The sequence below is a fragment of the Elephas maximus genome, chromosome 25 (assembly GCF_024166365.1).
Source record: "Elephas maximus indicus isolate mEleMax1 chromosome 25, mEleMax1 primary haplotype, whole genome shotgun sequence".
Lineage (NCBI taxonomy): Eukaryota > Metazoa > Chordata > Mammalia > Proboscidea > Elephantidae > Elephas > Elephas maximus.
In genome coordinates, this window is record NC_064843.1 from 41,005,420 (window position 1) to 41,024,514 (window position 19,095).

At 45.1% G+C, this 19,095-nt stretch overlaps 1 protein-coding gene across 3 annotated transcripts; it reads right to left on the reverse strand.

Moving 5' to 3' along the window:
- Positions 1-3,540: 3,540 nt before the first annotated feature.
- On the reverse strand, positions 3,541-13,530 carry SNRPB (small nuclear ribonucleoprotein polypeptides B and B1). Of its 3 annotated transcripts, none has more exons than XM_049869721.1 (7): positions 13,396-13,530; positions 10,723-10,874; positions 7,955-8,066; positions 5,716-5,868; positions 5,052-5,190; positions 4,605-4,721; positions 3,541-3,700 (listed from the first exon to the last, which is right to left on the reverse strand). In XM_049869721.1, exons 1-7 carry the CDS (start codon positions 13,396-13,398, stop codon positions 3,663-3,665), a joined length of 714 nt encoding a protein of 237 aa, XP_049725678.1. In that variant the 5' UTR covers positions 13,399-13,530; the 3' UTR covers positions 3,541-3,662. The 3 variants fall into 3 exon arrangements, with proteins under 3 accessions (XP_049725678.1, XP_049725677.1, XP_049725679.1); XM_049869720.1 differs by having other exon boundaries at positions 4,596-4,721; XM_049869722.1 differs by having other exon boundaries at positions 3,541-3,846; positions 4,596-4,721; positions 13,396-13,529.
- Between the last annotated feature and the right edge of the window lie 5,565 nt (positions 13,531-19,095).

The following is a 19,095-nucleotide window of genomic DNA, read 5'->3' on the forward strand; positions in this document are numbered from 1 at the left end:
GGACACAATCTGTAAAAATGGAGGTGTTTTTCCCCTGGCACTCAAGGACATCTGATGTCCAGAATGAATAATAACATTCAAATATCCAGATTTGAACAAAAAATCGCATCTTTACTCAGCCTTTTCCTCTACTGGAAACAACCTTCCTACCACAAAAGCCTTGGTAAAATACAATTTCCATGAAGAAACTATTTTCTTAACACTTAGTGGCTATACTGCCAGTCTGTTTATTAAACAACAACAACAACAACTTCATTAAGGTCTCTTTTGCATTTAGAAGTAGAATTACATCTTCCCACTAGATGATAAACTTAAGAGCAGAGATTCCATCTTTTATTTCTGTATCCTTTAAGCTTGAAGTACTAGTAGGGTCCTGTAAGTTGAAATCAACTTGACAGCTGTCTATTATGTAGTGTTGCTATAAAAGAAATACAAGTGGATGGCTTTAACAAACAGAATTTTATTCTTTCACAGTCTAGTAAGCCAGAAGTCATAACTCAGGGCGCCAGCTCCAGGGGAAGGCTTTCTCTGTTGCCTTTGGGGGAAGGTACTTGTCAATAATCTTTCCCGGTCTAGGAACTTCTCAGTACAGGGACAATGGGCTCAAAGAACATGCTCTACTCCTGGCTACTTTGTTGGTGGTACGAGGTCCTTCTCTCTCCTCAATTCTTCTATGTTTCAAAAGAGATTGACTCAAGATACAACCTAATCCTATAGATTGAGTCCTGCCTCATTAACATAACTGCCTCTGATCCTGCCTCATTAACATCTGAGACGTAGGATTTACAGCAAAGAAAATCACATCAGTTGACAAAATGGTGGACAGTCACAATACTGGGAATCATGGCCTAGCCAAGTTGACACACATTTCTGGGGGACACAATTCAATCCATAACAACGGCCAAAAGAATGGCACGACAATGGTGCTCTAAGGAGCCCTGGTGGCACAATGGCCAAGCACGGGGCTGCTAACCAAAAGGTTAGTGGTTTGAACCTACTCAGTGGCTCCATGCGAGAAAGACTGGTGATCTGGTCCTGTAGATTATAAGCCTAGGAAACCTTATGTGGTAGTTTCCATGTCACTACGAGTCGAAATCAACTTGACAGCACCTAACAATGCCGCTTTGTGACCATCTTAACTATAGACTTTCTGGTAGAAGTAATGGAGGTCCCACAACCCAAAAATCGATTTAGGGTGTGTCTGTGACCCCAGCAGTTACACAAACATCTTTCTTCTTCCAACAGGATTTTTAGCACCTGCTTCACTTTTTTACTGAATACAAAAACAAGAGACAACAATACTGCTCAAGGAGCTACCTAGATGAGTTTTTTCCAGTATTAAAAAAAATAACCAGTTATGGTAAGCTTCCTCTTTTGTAGGTTTTTATAACAATTTTTTAAAGTTTTGATATTTTAGCTACCTATACACACAAGGCCATTTATCTACCTGCCTGTATAAAAAACAGTTACCATCTAGTCCGTTCCAACTCATGGCAACCTCATGTATAGACGTCCTTAAAAGACTGGAAGAGATCCATATTTATGCCTATCCCCAAGAAAGGTGATCTAACTGAATGTGGAAATTACAGAACAATATCATTAATATCACACACATGCAAAATTTTGCTGAAGATCATTCAAAAACGGCTGCAGCACTATATTGACAGGGAACTGCCAGAAGTTCAGGCCAGTTTCAGAAGAGGACGTGGAACCAGGGATATCATGGCTGATGTCAGATGGATCCTGCCTGAAAGCAGAGAATACCAGAAGGGTGTTTACCTGTGTTTTATTGACTGTGCAAAGGCATTCAACTCTGTGGATCATAACAAATTATGGATAACATTGCGAAGAATGGGAATTCCAGAACACTTAATTGTGCTCACGAGGAACCTTTACATAGATCAAGAGGCAGTTGTTCAGACAGAACAAGAGGATAGTGATTGGCTTAAAGTCAGGAAACGTGTGCGTCAGGGTTGTATCTTTCCACCATACCTACTGAATCTATGGTAACCCTGGTGGTGTAGTGGTTAAGAGCTACGGCTGCTACCCTAAAGGTCGGCAGTTCAAATACACCAGGCACTCCTTGGAAACTCTACAGGGCGGTTCTACCCTGTCCTATAGGGTCGCTATTAGTTGGAATCAACTTGATGGCAGTGGGTTTGGCTTTTTTGGGTATTCAATCTGTATGCAGAGCAAATAATCCAAGAAGCTGGACTATATGAAGAACGGGGCATCAGGATTAGAGGAAGACTCATTAACAACCTGCATTATGCAGACCATACTACCTTGCTTGCTGAAAATGAAAAGGACTTGAAGCACTTACTAATGAAGATCGAAGACCACAGCCTTCAGTACAGATCGCACCTCAACACAGAACAAAAATCCTCAGAACTGGACTAATGAGCAAAATCATGATAAACAGAACAGATTGAAGTTGTCAAGGGTTTCATTTGGATCCAGAATCAACAGTCATGGAAGCAGCAGTCAAGAAGTCAAACGACACATTGCATTGGGTAAATGTGCTGCAAAGGACCTCTTTAAAGTGTTTAAGAGCAAAGATGTCACCTTCAAGACAGAAGTGCGCCTGACCCAAGCCATGGTATTTTCAATTGCATCACATGCATGTGAAACCTGGACAATGAATAAGGAAGACCGAGGAATTGATGTCTTTGAATTGTGGTGTTGGTGAAGAATATTGAATATGCCATGGACTGCCAAAAGAACAAACAAATCTGTCTTCGAAGAAGTACAAGCAGAATGCTCCTTAGAAGCAAGGATGGCGAAACTGCGTCTTACATACTTTGGTCATGTCTTCAGGAGGGATCAGTCCCTGGAGAAGGACATCATGCTTGGCAAGGTACAGGGTCAGAGGAAAAGAGGAAGACCCTCAACGAGGTGGATTGACACAGTGGCTGCAACAATGAGCTCAAGCATAACGATGACTTAAGAATGGCTCAGGACCGGGCAGTGTTTCATTATGTTGTGCACAGGGTTGCTATGAGTCGGAACCGACTCGACTGCACCTAACAACAAAAGAACACAAATGGCAGCATACTGTACACTAACTGTAGTCTATTTTTAAAACAATATACCTCAGAAAATATTCTATATATTTTTGTATGGATATGCCATAATTTATTCAGCAGTCACCTACTTTTGTGACCATCTTTAAGATAAATTCTCTGAAGTGAAAATGCTGGGTTAAAATGTGTAAGTGTTAGTTCTGACAGATCATCACCTTGCCTTCCAAAGAGGATATAAAAAGTCATACTACTTAAAAAGTTTTCAGTTTATTTCAACTGATTCAGTGTATCATCAAATTGTGATCACTGCCAATTTCAGAGTGGGAATGTCTCATTGTAGTTTTTCTAATTTGTTTAGTATATGACGCTGTGCATCTCTAAAAAATGTGTGGTGAGATATTTTATACAGGAAGGAGCTGAGAGCATTAGGACTAATTTTTCCAAGGCAATACTGGACTCTACTGAGTACCTATCGCAAAGATTTTTCTAAAAATAAACCACCACAGACGCACCCAGGTACATTTATAATATTCTCTTAAGAGTTTATTAGAAACTAGTTTCGCAGGCCACAGGGAAATAAAAGGACTATGTACAGCCTTACAGGAAACAGGCAGGGAGCTGAGGAGGGCCAAGATGAGTCTAGGGCCTTGGTGGGCGCATTCCCGGGGGAGGGGGCCCTGTAAGGGAAACCAGACAATCCGGTGAGACTCCCGAACAACAGCATAACAAACAAACAGGTCTGTGGTAACTTGGCCCTGGGGAATCGGGCCCACGCCTCTGTGGAGCTACTTCCGTAACTCTGTGGCCAAGGGTCAAAGGAGGCCTGAAGTAAGAGTAAGAAGTTCAGTCAGTGCCTGATCTGGACCTCGAATCCCCAGCCCCACCCCAGCACCCCCCACCCAATCCTGCAGTTATCAAGTGATCACAGGGATGTACATGGCATATGTGCTAACTGGGCACTTCTCGGGGACCACCTGGGCTCCTATGCTTATAAAACCCATAAATGGAAAACCTGAACTAAAAACAGGGATCATTAAGTTAAGCCAGGTATTATTCTGGAGGCCACTATGGCTTGGTAGAAAGAACTGGACTGGGAGTCAAGACACTGAACTCTTCCTGGGACTGTTTCCCCATCTATAAAATGAGGGGGCTGATCTGTCAGCATTTCTCAAATGGGAGTTAACCAGATATACATACTAAATAGTTATATATCCAGAGCCCCCTCTTAAAATCACTATACCCTATTCAAAGGGCATGAGAAAATTTTATGACCTTTCTTGGGGACCCTCCAATGGCACCATTTTCTAATGCCCTGAGGATACTGCCTGGGATGATGAAAAGTACCCTGGGCACAGGGCTTCTCTAACTGTTCTAAGAAGGAAGGCATGGACAATTTTAGAAATGCCTGTTCCCTCCTTCCTTTCTGGACAAAGCTGTCTCCCAATAGTTCAGTTCCCTAGGCTTAAGGCCTGGAAGCCCAGAGGATATGGTCTAAACCCAATCTTCCCTCCCATATCCCATCCCAGCAAGGCTCTAGGGGAGAAATCCAAGGTCAATGCTACCGGCACTTACCTCGCATACCTGGGGGAGGCGGCCGCATCCCCGGAGGGGGCATGCCCATTGGAGTCCCCCGTCCAGGGGGAATCCCCATTGGGGGACCCATGGGAGGCCTCATACCAGGAGGTGGGCCCATCATGCCTGCAAGAGAAAAACCCCAAGAAGATAGCTCAGCGTGTTTTGAAACCGTAGCAGGAAACATGTAAAAGCTATCCACCAAGTTCTGACACAGATGGACCATTCCACCCTCCCAGCTTCTGGGAGCTGGGACTTGAGCCGAAGAGCCAAATAGCTGGGCTCCTAGTGGCTCTTGTCCAGCTAGTTCCGTGTCAGTCGGCTAGGCTGGATCTCAGAGTAATCCTGCTTAATTATACAAACTCATCAACAGTTTCAGTCAAGGTCACATCTCATCATGAATCCAGCCAAGGTATCCTCTATCAATTAGCATTGGTCTCCTTCTGGGCTCCTCACCTGGCGGGGGTGCTCCTCGGCCCATAGGTGGGGGAGGACCTGCACGGCCAGGCGGGTACTGGGTTGGGGCCCCTGCAATACTGGCTGTGGCAGCTGCTGCAGCAGCCGCAACAGTGCCTCTTCCTTGTGGGGTCATCACCTAAGAGAACCACAAGAGGGAAAAGGGTGAGGCAGAATGGCAGAGTACAGTGCAGCACCCTGTCCCCTTCCCTAACTTAGTAAGGAAACGATAAGACACGAAACCCCCTCAAGCTACAGCTATGGCTTCAGGCTTCCTATCCAAAACCACCTGCCAGGGAAGACCAACCCTGAATGCCCAACTTCCACCTTCTAGACCACCCAAGTTAAGGATGCCCAATCCAACTCAGAGACAGAGCCTACATTTTCATACATGACTGACAATAGCCTAAAGAGTTTACTTCGATGTTGCTATGGAATAAATTTGCTCAAACAGCTGGCAAAAGTACATTTTACGCATCTCTTTAACAACATCGACGTAACTTTTAACGGCAAGTTTGCCTCTTCAGTTGATACTCAGGCCACATACAAAACAGAAAAACACTCATAGTCTGAAAGATGCTCATTCCGGACTCTTCCCAAACTGTGGACTCCCCTCTCTTCTATTTTAGCCACTAGAAGCTGGTCACTTTCCCCAACTCCTCACCTGCTGGGATGGCCCACCAACCCCACGGACTGGCCCAGCAAGTCCTGCAGGAGCCTGTGGCATTGGAACACCAGCTGGAATTCCTCTGCCAGCTGCCCTGCCGATCCCTGGGCCTCCAGCAGCTCCAGCAAGTGGTACTCGCGCAATGCCAGTCTGAAAAATAAAGAAACATGCTAAGATGTTCAGTGGCCCAGAGAACTGCAAGTACGCTTTGGAAATACCATTGCCAAGAGAACCCCTCAGATTTACAGGGCGTGAAAAGAGCTCATTAACACTACCCACCCATTATGTGCTAGAACCATTTCTCTTCTATGCAAGGTTCTGTGTCTAGCTGTCACCCATGAAGCAGGCAAGAAGAACACCTAGGTTAAGTCTAAAGAAACATGCTACAACTCAACCACTTATACGCACACCTATGAAAATTAAGCAGAGAGAAAATGGTCAGGGGACCATGCAAAATGGCACAGTAGATAAACGCATTTGACCTGGCTAAAGAGACAGAAGATTCAGTCCCTGCTCTGACCCTCACTTGCTAGGTGACCGTGAGCAAGTAAGCCCAAGACTCTGGGACTTGGTTTCCTGATCTGCAAATGATGAGGTGGTAAAACCCATCATTGTGGTCATGCAGGCTTACACTGGGCTCCAAGTAAAGCAGCCAGCTCCGCTGGAAATAGGTACCAAGACTCATAAATAAGTGTATGTGCTTTGAACCAAATAATAAGGTAATATGCCTTTCAGATATTTATAATTGGGAAAAAATGCAACGTAGTTATCCAAAAAGGAAATGGCTAGGATAAATTACTCTGTACCCTCTTGAAAAAAAAAAAATTTTTTTTTTTTGATGGACTGTTTAAGTCATTAACATGATTTCTTAAAATTATACAGCAATTCGAAAAACGTTTACAACATTAAGTGAAAAAGCAGAACACATACGTATGGTGTGTGAAGTACATAAAACAGATAAATGTGGATAAAAATAAAACCAGTTAGGGTAAAAAGGTTACTCTTTTAATTAATAATGTTTTACAACGAAAAAGGGAAAATAAATTCTACTAGATTCTCTATGTTGTTGTTGTGTGCCATCTAGTCGATTCCGACTCATAGCGACCCTATAGGACAAAGTACAACTGCCCCATAGGGTTTCAAAGGAGCAGCTGATGGACTACAACTGCCAACCTTTTGGTTTGCAGCTTGAGCTCTTAACTGCTTCACCACCAGGTCTCCAGGTTCCCTACAGCCTGCTCTATTTCTAAATGGCACTTGGTATTAAGGAGCCAAGATGCCCTGGGATCAAATCCCAGCTTCACCACTTACTATGTGTGACACCTTGGTATATGTGGGCATAATTCATCACTAGACTGCTACAAGGATTAAATAAAATGTTGACGTGCTTGGCATGCCTCACAAAGCACAGATGCTCAATAAATATAACTATTTTTCTGTTAAGTTATGAACCAAAATACAGGTTTGCCCCACTATCCAAAAATTTGCCTTCTGCCACTTTGCTTTTACAAAGTCCTACATCAGCACCGGTTTTTGCTAACCCGAAGAGGATTCTGCTTTACGGTGAAAAGCAAAAATAGCATTTCTGTATGTAAACAGATGGTTTGGGGGCGTGCGCACCCTGCTGACGGTGGGCTCAGTAGGTAAAAACCAGATCGGCGATGCTAGACAGGCGATCATCTCAGTAACTGTGGGGGTGCAGTAGTCTGGGAACTCAAAGTGCCACATGTCCGAAGAGGGGCAGCAGGTCCAGGTGTTGGTCCGGGGCACTGCAGTCCAGGCCAGTGGGCAGCCTGGTGAGAAAGCTCAGCAGCTCCTCCCCCAAGGCCACTCGACTTTTGGATAGTGGGGAGAAGCTTGTACACGGTTACTCCATTTTGTTTGGAATTTCACTTAAGGCCCAGCCAGGCTTTGTCATCACGTAAGAAATGACCCACGCGTTCTGAGGTACCTCTTCTGCAGACTATGTACATCAACTGAGAAAGAAGATCGGTAGAAAGAGGGCTTAAAGTTAGAAACGCCCAAATTCTAATTCCACATCGCCACTTCTTACTTGCAGGTAACCTCTTTAAGATTCCATTTATTAGCAGTAAAAGGGGTATAAAACCTTACACCAGGGGATGTCTGTAAGGCCTATGATGAAACTCAAGAGAACCCAATGCAGAGCCTCGCTCATGGTAGGTCCTCCCTTCTACAGGGCTTCCTGGCCTTTTACTGGCACCCTGCGCTGACTTACATCTTTGGGAGGAGGTCCCTCTACAGTCATCGAGACCAGGTTCTCTCCTCGCAGCAGCACGAGACCAAGGACTCGCTTCTCTTCCCTTTCTGCTTGTTTTGAATTCTTTGGCCTAAAGACAGGTTTAGGAGAAGACAAAAAAGTTAACATTAGAAAGAAAGTAAAGTTTCTCAGGGGCCTCCAAGATTTGCTTTACACTACATCTCCTGACAAATGGTACATAATCTTTCCCCTAAGACAGCCTCTCTGGATGGTCTTCAAAGGTTGAATTTATAATCCCTTAGGTGAATGTCTACCTGTTTCCTATCACATCAAAGGAAAAAGATGAATACACCAAGAGACAGAACAAGAGTCAAGAAAGCCCAGCCCTAATCATATTGATTAAGGGTAGGGTTGCATAGCCAATTACTGCAACTGTGATCAGTAAGTTGTACACCTATAAACAGTTGAAGTGACAAAAACAGTGCGGAAATTTACAACAACAAAAACAAAGAGTAGCTGCCGAGGCTGCTTATGTACAATCAAGATTTGGTTCCTTGGTTTGGAGGTTTAGGGTCATGATTTCATGGGCCGTTCAGTTAACTGGTCTAATACTGTGCTTAGTGCTTCTGCTCTACCTCCTAGTTCACTGTGTAGTGCCTGAGGTCTTAAAAGCTTGCAAGCAGTCATCCAAGGCACAACTGGTCTCTACTTGCCTGGAGCAACACAGGAAGGAGCATCAGGAATAAGAGGAAAAAATAGAATGTGTGGCTGATTACCTCCATGAACAACTGCCTCCTCTGTTCTGAGACCAGAAGAATTGGATGGTGCCTGGCTACCATTACTGGATATTTTGATCAAAGTATATATAGAAAAACCCTGATCGAAAGGGGGAAAATGTAGAAGAGAATTTCAAATTCTCTTGGAATCCAAACTTTCTGGAGCCACTGAGGCTAGATGAACCCCTGAAACTACTGCCCTGAGATAATCTTTAAACTTTAAACCAAAAATATCCCCTGAAGTCATCTTAAAACCAAACAATAGTTTAGCTTAGCTAGAAAGATTAGATAGGAATCTCAGATGGCAGTGAGTTTATGTTAACGAAGAACAACTCAAAAAAGGAGGGTGAGAACGGTTGTACAACTCGAGAACGTAATCAATGTCACTAAATTATACATGTAGAAACTGCCGAACTAGTCTATGTTTTGCTGTGTATATTCTCAACGACAAAATAAAATTAAGAAAAAAGAAAGTCCAGCCCTGACTCGATGCTATCCCACAGCAACTATGAAGCCCTTTCCATTGGTCAAGTTTTCTTTGCTAGTACCCCCGTTTCCTTCCTTTAGCATAAGGCCTCGCCAATATCAGGAGGCTGCCTGAACGATTGTCCAAATCACCTGACTCCTACCCAACCCACCTACACACAACGTCCTTCTAATACCAGGTGAACCCCACAGGCCTACACCTCTGTCCCTCACATCAGAAACAGAAGCCATAAAGGAAAAGGTAAGAGTTAATTACTTAAAAATTACGTATCTGTTCCTCCAAACCACAAGTGAGAGCAGCAAGCCCCAAACCACCAGAAAACGAAAGGCATAAAATACATGGAAACTGGAAAAAATAACTGCAACAGGACAGGCAAAAAAACAAGGAAGTCAACATCCAAAAACAAGGGAAAGGCAATGACAAAACACCCTAATTAAAAAAAACAAAAACAATCTAAAGGTCTCATTTTGATATTTTATGTTACAAGTGATTTTGTCTAGATGGGCATTTTTTACTTCTTTTTTAGCTGATTTTTTGAAAATTATGAGCATGTATGTCCTTTCAAAATACAGGAAAAAAAAAAAAACTTCTGGGTATTTTACTTTTTTTCTCAAAGACCTTCCTGTATTTTTAAAAATAATTTTATAATAAACACTTTTTTTGTTTTCAGAATAAAATCAATTTTACTTAAAAAATAGGAGGGAACCTCCTGGAATCATTCGGCATCGATCTGCTAGTCCCTTCTAATCTGTGCCTAGCATCACAGGAGTCCCTGCGGCATTTCTGCCCTGTACTTCTTGGCTCTGAGCCGCGGAAGAAACAACACCCCCAAAGGGACTCAAAGGCATTCACAGCCGTGACAAGGTAACTGGGCCACTACACGCAGCAGAAGAGAACAGTAACAGAACCACTTTGGGCCTCAAGTTGCCTCGTAAGGACAGAAAGCTAGAGCAATCTTTCAATGGGCCTGAAGTTTAAGATCTGCAAGTCTTTAGGCAAAGGAGTCATCTAGTAACTTTTGAAATTGTAAGAAAGTAGAAAATATCTCCCAATGTTTTTATAAATGCCAACAAAAATCAGTGGCCCCAAACCCACATGGGGAGCTGAGCACTTACCCTGAAGAGGGTCAGAGGCTTCTTAAAGCAGTTTCAGACCAGGCTGCATTGGGAAAGCCCTTTAGGCTACAGCTTTACAAATAGGCAATGAGGCCAGAAAATCAAGCTCTCCCCCCTTACACACCTGTGGGGAGAACATGACAGCCCTTTACCCCAGTACCCAGGGGCACAAAAAGTAGAGAAACAAAAAGCCTAGCAGCCCTCCGCACAACTTGTACTTTACCAGAAGTAGAAACAAGGCTTGCTGGGCTAAGGCGGGAGATTTTTTAGTGTCTGATGTCCCACTTAAGCCTGCCCTCTAAAAAAGGAGAGCAACGGAGAGGAACCAACTAGCTACACAAACACCTGTCACTTGCCCCACCCACCCAACCTTCTTCCTCCCCAGTTCTGCCGCCTCCCCCTCCTCACTTGATCTTCCTGAACTCATCACAGTCACAGAGGATCAAGTTCATATGTTTGTCGAAAGCCTTGAAGGTGCCGATGAAGATACGGCCATCTTGCAGGATGCACCTCATCCTGTAGTCAATGTGCTGCAGCATCTTGCTGCTCTTGCCCACAGTCTGCAAAGAGAAATCGGCAGAGATGAGACTCGAGCTGTTCTGGACCCCTACACCCCAGGCCTTCCCAAGCTCCGGCCACGGCCTTTTTTACCCACACACCTATCTCAACAGATTCTCAGCTGTTCCTGCCACCCCTTCCCTGGAATTCTCCTATGTTACCCTCTGTTTTCAGCCCTGATCCCTGTCCTCTGCTCTGCTATTCTCCTCTCAGTTTTTCACATATTATAATTGCCTTTGTCTATGTTGTGCCATAGTTTTCAGGGATGAGAGTCGAGGGTGTCCACAAACTAATCAACTCCACCCACAATGGAGATGAGCCATCTCCCACACTGCAGATTACAGATGTGTGACTTAAGTGCTGGGCAATACACACATCCCGTTAAAAAGACTGAGCAAAGGAAGAGCTGGGATGGCACTAAGAAGGCTGAAATTTAATCAAGAAGCTTGTTATCAGAAAGGAGTTGATTTGCTTAGATGTGAGGAACATGGATCTCCAAATCAAGAATTTCTTAATGTGCCTCCAAGACTGCCTTTGGGTGAGGCAAATTTTCTAATGGCCAGGGTGCTGGCCAATTTGAGCGCATAATAGTCTTTAAGAATACACAGCTTTGTTTTGTTATATATATTTTTACCACAACAAAAAAGAATGTATAGCTTGTTACACTATTTCTAAATTAACCCAACAAACCTCTGCTTTTAATTTGGTTTCCAATGTTGTTAGTTGCCAACAAATGTAGCTTTGGCAAAATAAGGGGAAAGGCTATTATTAACATCCCAGTGTGAACCATCAGAAGCTCTCGGCAGTTATACTTCTCTAGAAACAAATGACCTGGCATTTGATTTATATATCAGCCTCCCATCAGTCTGGCTGGTGTGAGCCAATCCTAACTTACCCAATTATTGAGTACCTTCTATAAACAAGACACTGAGCTCAGATAACGGGAGCCCTCATGGCGTAGGGGTTAAGAGCTCAGGCTGCTAACCAAAAGGCTTGGCAGTTCGAATCCACCAGCCACTCCTTAGGAACCCTATGGGCAGTTCTATTCTGTCTTAAAAGGTCGCTATGAGTTGGGATCCACTCGACAGCAGCGAGTTTGAGCTCAGATAAGGACAAGTTTCTGAACTTACAAATGTGTGGATCAGCACCCTGACTCCGCTTTACTATCTCCTGCCACCCTGAAGATCACTGGTTATGTGGTTCAGTCTCCCTTACATGACTACCTCGACCGGCTTCTGAGCACATGAAACTGACCCCTTATGGCAACATTCATTGATCCACCTGCGTTGTAACAGTTCTTATTAGGTTCTCACTGTGTCTCAGAGAATATATGATAAGCACTGTACATCCTTTGTCTCATTTAATCTTTGAAACTGGTCCCATTATTAATTCTACTTTACACATAAGGCCACCCAGGCTGGGAGAGGTTAAGTAACTTGCACTGTCTCACACCTGGGAAGCTGTGTTTGAATCCAGGCAGGCTGCCTATTCTTTTAATCAATGCTCTAAACAATATCCGAACAGGTCTCCTTACTTCTAGTCTCACCCAATACATCACAGCTTGAATGATTTTTCTAACACAAAGAAGTTCACACCATTTTGCTGGTTAAAATCCTTCAATGGGAAGCCCCATTACAAAAAAACAAAGTAGCACACAAGGTCTTTAGTATCCAGCCTCATCTTCTACTCCTCTCCCTCCCTTTTCCCCTTCAGAAACTCTCCCGCTACATTGCACGTCTATAATATCCTTTCCCGTTCTCGCTGGGAAACCTCCAGACAATTCCTTAAGAGTCGGCTCAGGAATCCTCTATCCTAGAAAGCATTTTTGCCCCGCCCCCCTGTTACTTTTACCAACTCCTGATTACCACCCTGCGCTGTGAATATCTGTGTCCCCAACTACAAGGTGAACTCAGTGGAGGAGTGAACATTTTTCATCCTGTAGCTCCAACGCCTGGGCAGTCAGACATACTCAGTACATACATACTGAACAAACGAGGTGAATTCTCCCTCCAAGCATTCTCATTCGCCCTCCCGTTTCCTCCTCCCCGTTCATTAAACCCAGGGAGGCTACTTTCCGGCCACAAGCCCACCCTCCCCTCCATTTTTCCGCAACTCCATCTCAGCCCCTCACTCTTTTTTCACAAGTCTGAGCCCTTTCGCGGGTCCACCCAGGCATTCCCACGGCTCTAGCGCCTGATCCGAAACCCTGGACACACAGCGACTCAGCAGATGTCTACTCAGTGCCTACCGCCAGGTCCCAGGCACTGTGGCTACAACGGTGTCGGCAGGCGCGTTGTACGCTCACCCCCACCAAGTGACCCGGGCTTCCATCCCTCGACTCCTGCCTTCCCTTCCTCCACTCCGCCGAACCGCCCGGGTCCGGACCTCCTCTGCCCGTAACGAGCGTCTGCGGCCTTCATCGCCAAGACCGGCTCCAACCCCTGGCCTCCTCCCGGATCAGCCGCTGTCCCCACTCTACAACAAACTCAGCAGCTCCCGAGCTGTCGGCCCGCGTCCCCTCACCATGGTGGCGGCTCTGATGGCTCAGATTCCCCCCGGATTCGCCTCTGCAGAGGCCTAGACGCCACTCAAGAGCCCGATTCCCGCCGCCGCTACCGGAAATGCAGCCGTCGGTAAAAAGCGGTCGGGTAGAGCGCTACTTCCGTTCCCGCGCTCGAGTTCCGGACACGGCGCCGCTCTGTGAGCTCAGCGGAGGGGCGGGGCGTCGGGGCGGGGCTAACAGCAGGCTGAACTTCGCGGAGACTCTTAGGATCGTCTTCGGACGCCCTCCTTATTTGAATCCGTACGCAGTCTGCTCCCGCCTCGCCATTACCTCCCCCACCATTCACTCCTCGCTCTCTCCTCTCCAGACACACTGTTCCCTTTGTTTTTCCCTGAACTTCTTGATGTGATTCAGCCCCAGCACTTCTGTATTTGCTGTTGGGGCTGCCTCTTCCCCCAGGTACGTGCATGGCTCATGCGCTGACCTCCTTCAAAATTTAAGCTCAAATAACAGTTTCTCAGCGAGGACTTCCCTGGTCATCCTGTTAAAACCGTAAACTTCCCACCGACCCCAGCCCCTATCCCTGCTTTATTTTTCTCTTTAGCATTTATTGTTATTTAAACGCTACCCAAGGGGTCCTGGTGGTCACTCCGCAGGAGAAAGATGTGGCAGTCCGTTTCTGTAAAGATTATAGCCTTGGAAACCCTATGGGGCAGTTCTTCTCTGCCCTGGAGAGTCACTGAGTCAGAATTGACTCCATGGCAAGGCAAAACACTACGTATTTTTGTTATTTTGTTTATTACTCTCCCCTCCAACACACCCAGAATGTAAGCTCCATGAGGGTAAGGATTTTTCTTTGTGTATTGCCCACACCTGCAGCACTTATAACAATGCTTACTACAAAATAAGGACTCAGCAAATATTTGTTGAATGAATAAATGAATCTTATCCAGTCTCGTGACTTTAAAATACTACCTACGTGCTGAAAACTTCCCAAGTTTATTTCTCTAACCCTAGTTTCTCCATTCAACTCTTATATCTAGTGGCCTGTTTGACATGGATGTCCAAGGTTGTTGTTTTGTGTCATCAAGTCAGTTTCAACTCAGCAACCCACGTGATAGGGTAGAATTGTCTCATAGTGTTGTCTAGGCTATAATCTTTACAGGAGCAGACTGCCAGGTCTTCTTCGGAGCCTCTTGATGGCTTTGAACCGCCAACCTTTCACTTAGCAGCCAAGTGCTTAAGCACTGCACCACTAGGGCTCCATATGGATGTCTAATATTTATATTAAATTTAACACGTTGAAGAGAATTCTAGATTCTATTCACTCTTCCCCCAACAATTTCTCTGCCAGTGTTCCCCATCCTGGAAGAGAGCAACACCAGCATTCAGCAGTTACTCAGGTTAAAAAATGAAATGCCAAACTGGCAACATCCTTGATTCCTCTCTTTCTCAATTTCTCTGGGCCCTACTTTCAAAAGGTCTGGAATCTGACAGTTTTAACCTGGTCTGCTTCTAGCACTCTAGTCCCAGCCACCATTACTTCTCTCTTGGATCACTGAACAAGCCCCCAAGTGGTCTCTGCTTCCACTTCTGCTCTCATAGCACCCACAGGGAACCTTCTATAATGTACTGGGATTATGTCAGCCGTGGTTACTGCCCTGCTCCCCACTTCGCAATGACTCCCCAGCACACGTGGAGTAAAATCCAGCCCTGCATGGTCGGGCTACTGCCTCCTCCAACTTCATCTTTCAACTTTTTCCCTCATTCATCATGCTCCAGCTACGCTGGTCTCCCTGCTGTTCAAACCCAGCAAGGACAGCTCCCACCTCAGGTCTTTTTCTACTCCCTCCACCCCCCGGATATTCACATGGCCGGATATTCATATGGCAGAGCCTTTACTATCTTCAGGTCTCTGCTCACATACACCTCCTCAGAGGTTTTCCTGACATCTAGCCAAAAGTGTACCCATCACTCAGTCCCCCATCCTGCTTTATTTTTCTTTGCATATCATTTATCACTCTAGTGTTACATTATATACTTACTCGTTCAGTTTCTTGTCTTTCTCATTAGTACATAAGTTCCAGGAAGGGACAGGGAGCCTCGGTGGTGCAATGGTTAAACTGCCAGCCTAAAGGCTGGCAGTTGGAACACACCAGCTGCTCAGCAGGAGAAAGATGTGGCAGTCTGCTTCCATGAAGATTACAGCCTTGGAAACCCTATGGGGCAGTTCTACTCTATCCTACTGATTCACTGTGAGTCGGAACTGACTTGCTTAATACGTGCCAAATATTTTCGAACGCATGCATGAATGATGTGTTAGGAGGCAGGTAACTTGGGGGGCAAGAGAACAGCTGAGAAGCCAGTTCTGGTTCTGCCACTTACTGGATATGTAACCTTGGGCAAGATTATTCATCTCTCTGAGCCTCAGTCTCCTCATCTACAGGCTGACAGAAACAGGACGACAAACATGCCTATTGGAGGTGGTGTGAGGATACGAGAATACACGCTAAGTGTTTAGAATAGTGCCTGACAGTAGTAAGTATTCCGTAAAACAGCTCTTGATAGTAACAGTTTGGAGACTCATCTTGGCACTGAATGCTTTTGACCTTATTTCTGGTGGGTGTGCGTGTCTGTGTGTGCACGCGCACGTGACTTAGCCTGCAAGTAAGAGGATTCCACTGTGATTCATGTGTGTACTCCTCGTCCCTAATACAGTTTCTGGCCTATAGCAGCAAATCCTTCTAAATGAATGACAGTTAGTCAAATGGCGGCTATTTAGGAGATAGAAAGTTAAAATGATGGATGGCAGTATAGTCTGGGACACAGGAATGAGGTTTATAGAAAAAAATAACAGCAGAGTGGTTAAAGCGCGTGCTTTTGTACTGGCTTCTCTACTGACTGGGTAACCTTAGGTGTGTTTGTTAACATTTCAGTACTTCAGATTCCTCATCTGTAATACTACAACCTTGATAGGGTTGTTGAGAGGATCAAATGAGAATGCAATTAAGAAGCCGAGTACTAGGACTGGCATGGAGTAAACATTCAATAAATATTAACTACTACTACAAAACTGAGTAGCAAACCACCCCACCGCAATTTATTGGCTTAAAACACCAACAATGTCTTGTTTTATGGGTTTACTGGGGGAGTCTTCTGTTGCTGTCCCCGGTATTACTGTGCTAATTTGGCAGATAGATTAGCGCTGGATAATCCATGTGGCCTCACTCATGTGTCTGGAGGTGCTGGCTATTGGCTGAACCTACCTCTCCAGGTGGACAGCCCAGACTTCTTCACACTATGGTCTCAGGACAGCAAGAACAGAAGCTGCAGGTCTCATGAGACCTATGTTCAGAACTGATGCGGCATTGTTGCTGCCTCATTCTGCTGGTGGAGAGCTGTGTCTGTGGGAGTCCTCTTAAATTCTCCCCCAGCTTCTACATCCAGTCAATCACCAACTGCTTTTAAGACAAACCTACAAACTCCTATCATCTCTTTCAGTCCATACTGCTATCACTATAGTTCAGATATAAATTTTGCCTGGACAATTGCAACACTTCTGACTTCCCAAATTTATCCTAGTGTTTCCACGTTGTTCAATTCTCATCTTTCATTCTCTTAAGTTTCCTCTCATATTCCTCCAAGCATGTCTTCAACCCCCATATAATTCCTGTACCAATATATTCAGCAGAAAATCTCATGTTTCAAAGTTTAGGCAGACAAACCTCCAATCTGTCCACGTTACTCTCTAAGAATTGTTACAGGTTGGGCTTCTCTCTCAAAAGACAAGTAAGCCTCTTTTAGTGGCAGCGTTCACTAGACTTGGAAGGTATAGGCCCTGCTACGTTTACCCTAGGGTATTAGAACAGACACAAAAGAGAGGCAGCTAAGACAAAACTATCCTAAGTACCATTAAATTCATAAAAGTAAGCTCTCTTTCTCCCAGTCAAAAAATAGCCTTCTAGCTCCCAAAGGAAGCGGAGAGTAGGGAAAAGGTGGAAACTGATGACCAGCTGGTTTCCGCATCATCACAATTACTGGGTCAAATATTTCCATGCTAAAATTGACATTCATTTTTCATAATCCACTACCACCTTTCAGAAAACTCAGCAAAAATCAACATGAAAAAGACAATTCTGAAACTGAAGGTGAGGGATAACGGATGGTTCTGAATTCAAGGTCATGGCTCAAAAAATGGGCAGAGCTTTCGGAAAATTAAATGCAATTGCCAAAAAGGGGTGGGGCTCAGGCTTTTTGGTGTGGGGTCAAAAGGTGAGGCCAGCAAGGTTGCCCAAAGGAACTTGAGTGCGAGCTCCCTGATTCTCTACAGTACTTCCAACCCCCAATCTGGGTTTGGTTCCCTCATTAATAGGACTTGTCTGGGCTCTGCAGGCATTTGAGTTTGAGACCATTGACCTCATGTCAGAAATAAGCCATCGGCTCCTAACAAAACAACTATGCTCATCCTCCCTGGGCATCCAAGCCAAAATCCAGGGAAGCAGGGCATCTTAACCTCCCTTTCTATTGCTCTCCCCCTTCCTCCTGCCCTCCTTCCTCTGTGGGAGATCTCAGCACACCTCACTTCTGCTTCCCTCTGGGATAGAGTGGTGGGGATCTGATTCCAGCAGACCTTCTGAGAGACAGAGTAATCCAGCAGTATTCTGGGGAAGCCCCTGGCAGGTCTGGAAAGATGACCCCTTTGCCCCCCACCTCTGCTAGGCTAGAACTGACAGTCCATTCCCAGGGCATGGCTGAGGTTGCTACAGGTTATGGGGGATTTCAATAAGAAAAGTCTGCACCATTTTCTCTTCATTTCCATCCTATTTTCCCAAGGAAGGTACTGGTTTTCTTGATGGCATTTCTTCCCCAAAGCAGGGAAGGGGCCTTGGGTTATCTGGAAGCCTCCCTCCTCAAACCTCTAGACTATTGTCATGGACTGAATTTTGTCTAGCAAAAATTTTGTCAACTTGGTTAGGGTATGATTCCCACTACTGTGTGGTTGTCCTCCAAATTGTGATTGATGTAATTTTCCTCTGTGTTGTAAACCCTAATCTCTGCCTGTGGTTAATCTGTCCAGATTCGGTTATGTTAAAGAGGATTAGGGTGGGATGTAACACCCTTAATCAGGTCATATCCCTGATCCAATGTGAAGGGAGTTTCCCTGGACTGTGGCCTGCATCACCTTTTATCTTATAAAAGATAAAAGGAAAGGGAAGTGAGCAGAGAGTGAGGACCTCATACCACCAAGAAACAAGAGCCAGGAAACGAACGTGTCCTTTGGACCTGGGGTCCCTGCACTGAGAAGCTCCTCGACTGGACAAGATCCATGACAAGGACCTTCACCCAGAGCAAACAGAAAGAGAAAGCCTCCCCCTGGAGCTGGCACCCTGAATCAGGACTTTCAGCTTCCTAGACTATGGGAGAATAAGTTTCTCTCTGTTAAAGCCATTCACTTGTGGTATCTCTGTTATAGCAGCACTAGATAACCAACACAATTACATATCCACGTACACTTTCCCTGTGGCTTCCAGTTCTGACTGGAAACAATGTTGATGTTGAGGGGGGAGTTCTGGCAAAGGGACACCACGGCAAATGTGGCAAAGGATGGGGGCCCACATTCCCAGGCGCTCCCACCCTTTTCCCCCACCTGACCAGACATAGGAACCTCTAGACATCTGACTTCAAGGTGAGGAAAAGTGGGTACAGGCCGTGGGGCCAGT

Excerpts from the sequence above, each read along its gene's own strand:
- SNRPB (XM_049869720.1), bottom strand. Across the intron at positions 5,869-7,954 it reads AGGGACCTCCTCCCAAAGAT|ACTGGCATTGCGCGAGTACC; the intron begins GTAAGTCAGCGC and ends TTTATTTTTCAG. Across the intron at positions 4,722-5,051 it reads CCGAGGAGCACCCCCGCCAG|GCATGATGGGCCCACCTCCT; the intron begins GTGAGGAGCCCA and ends TTTCTCTTGCAG.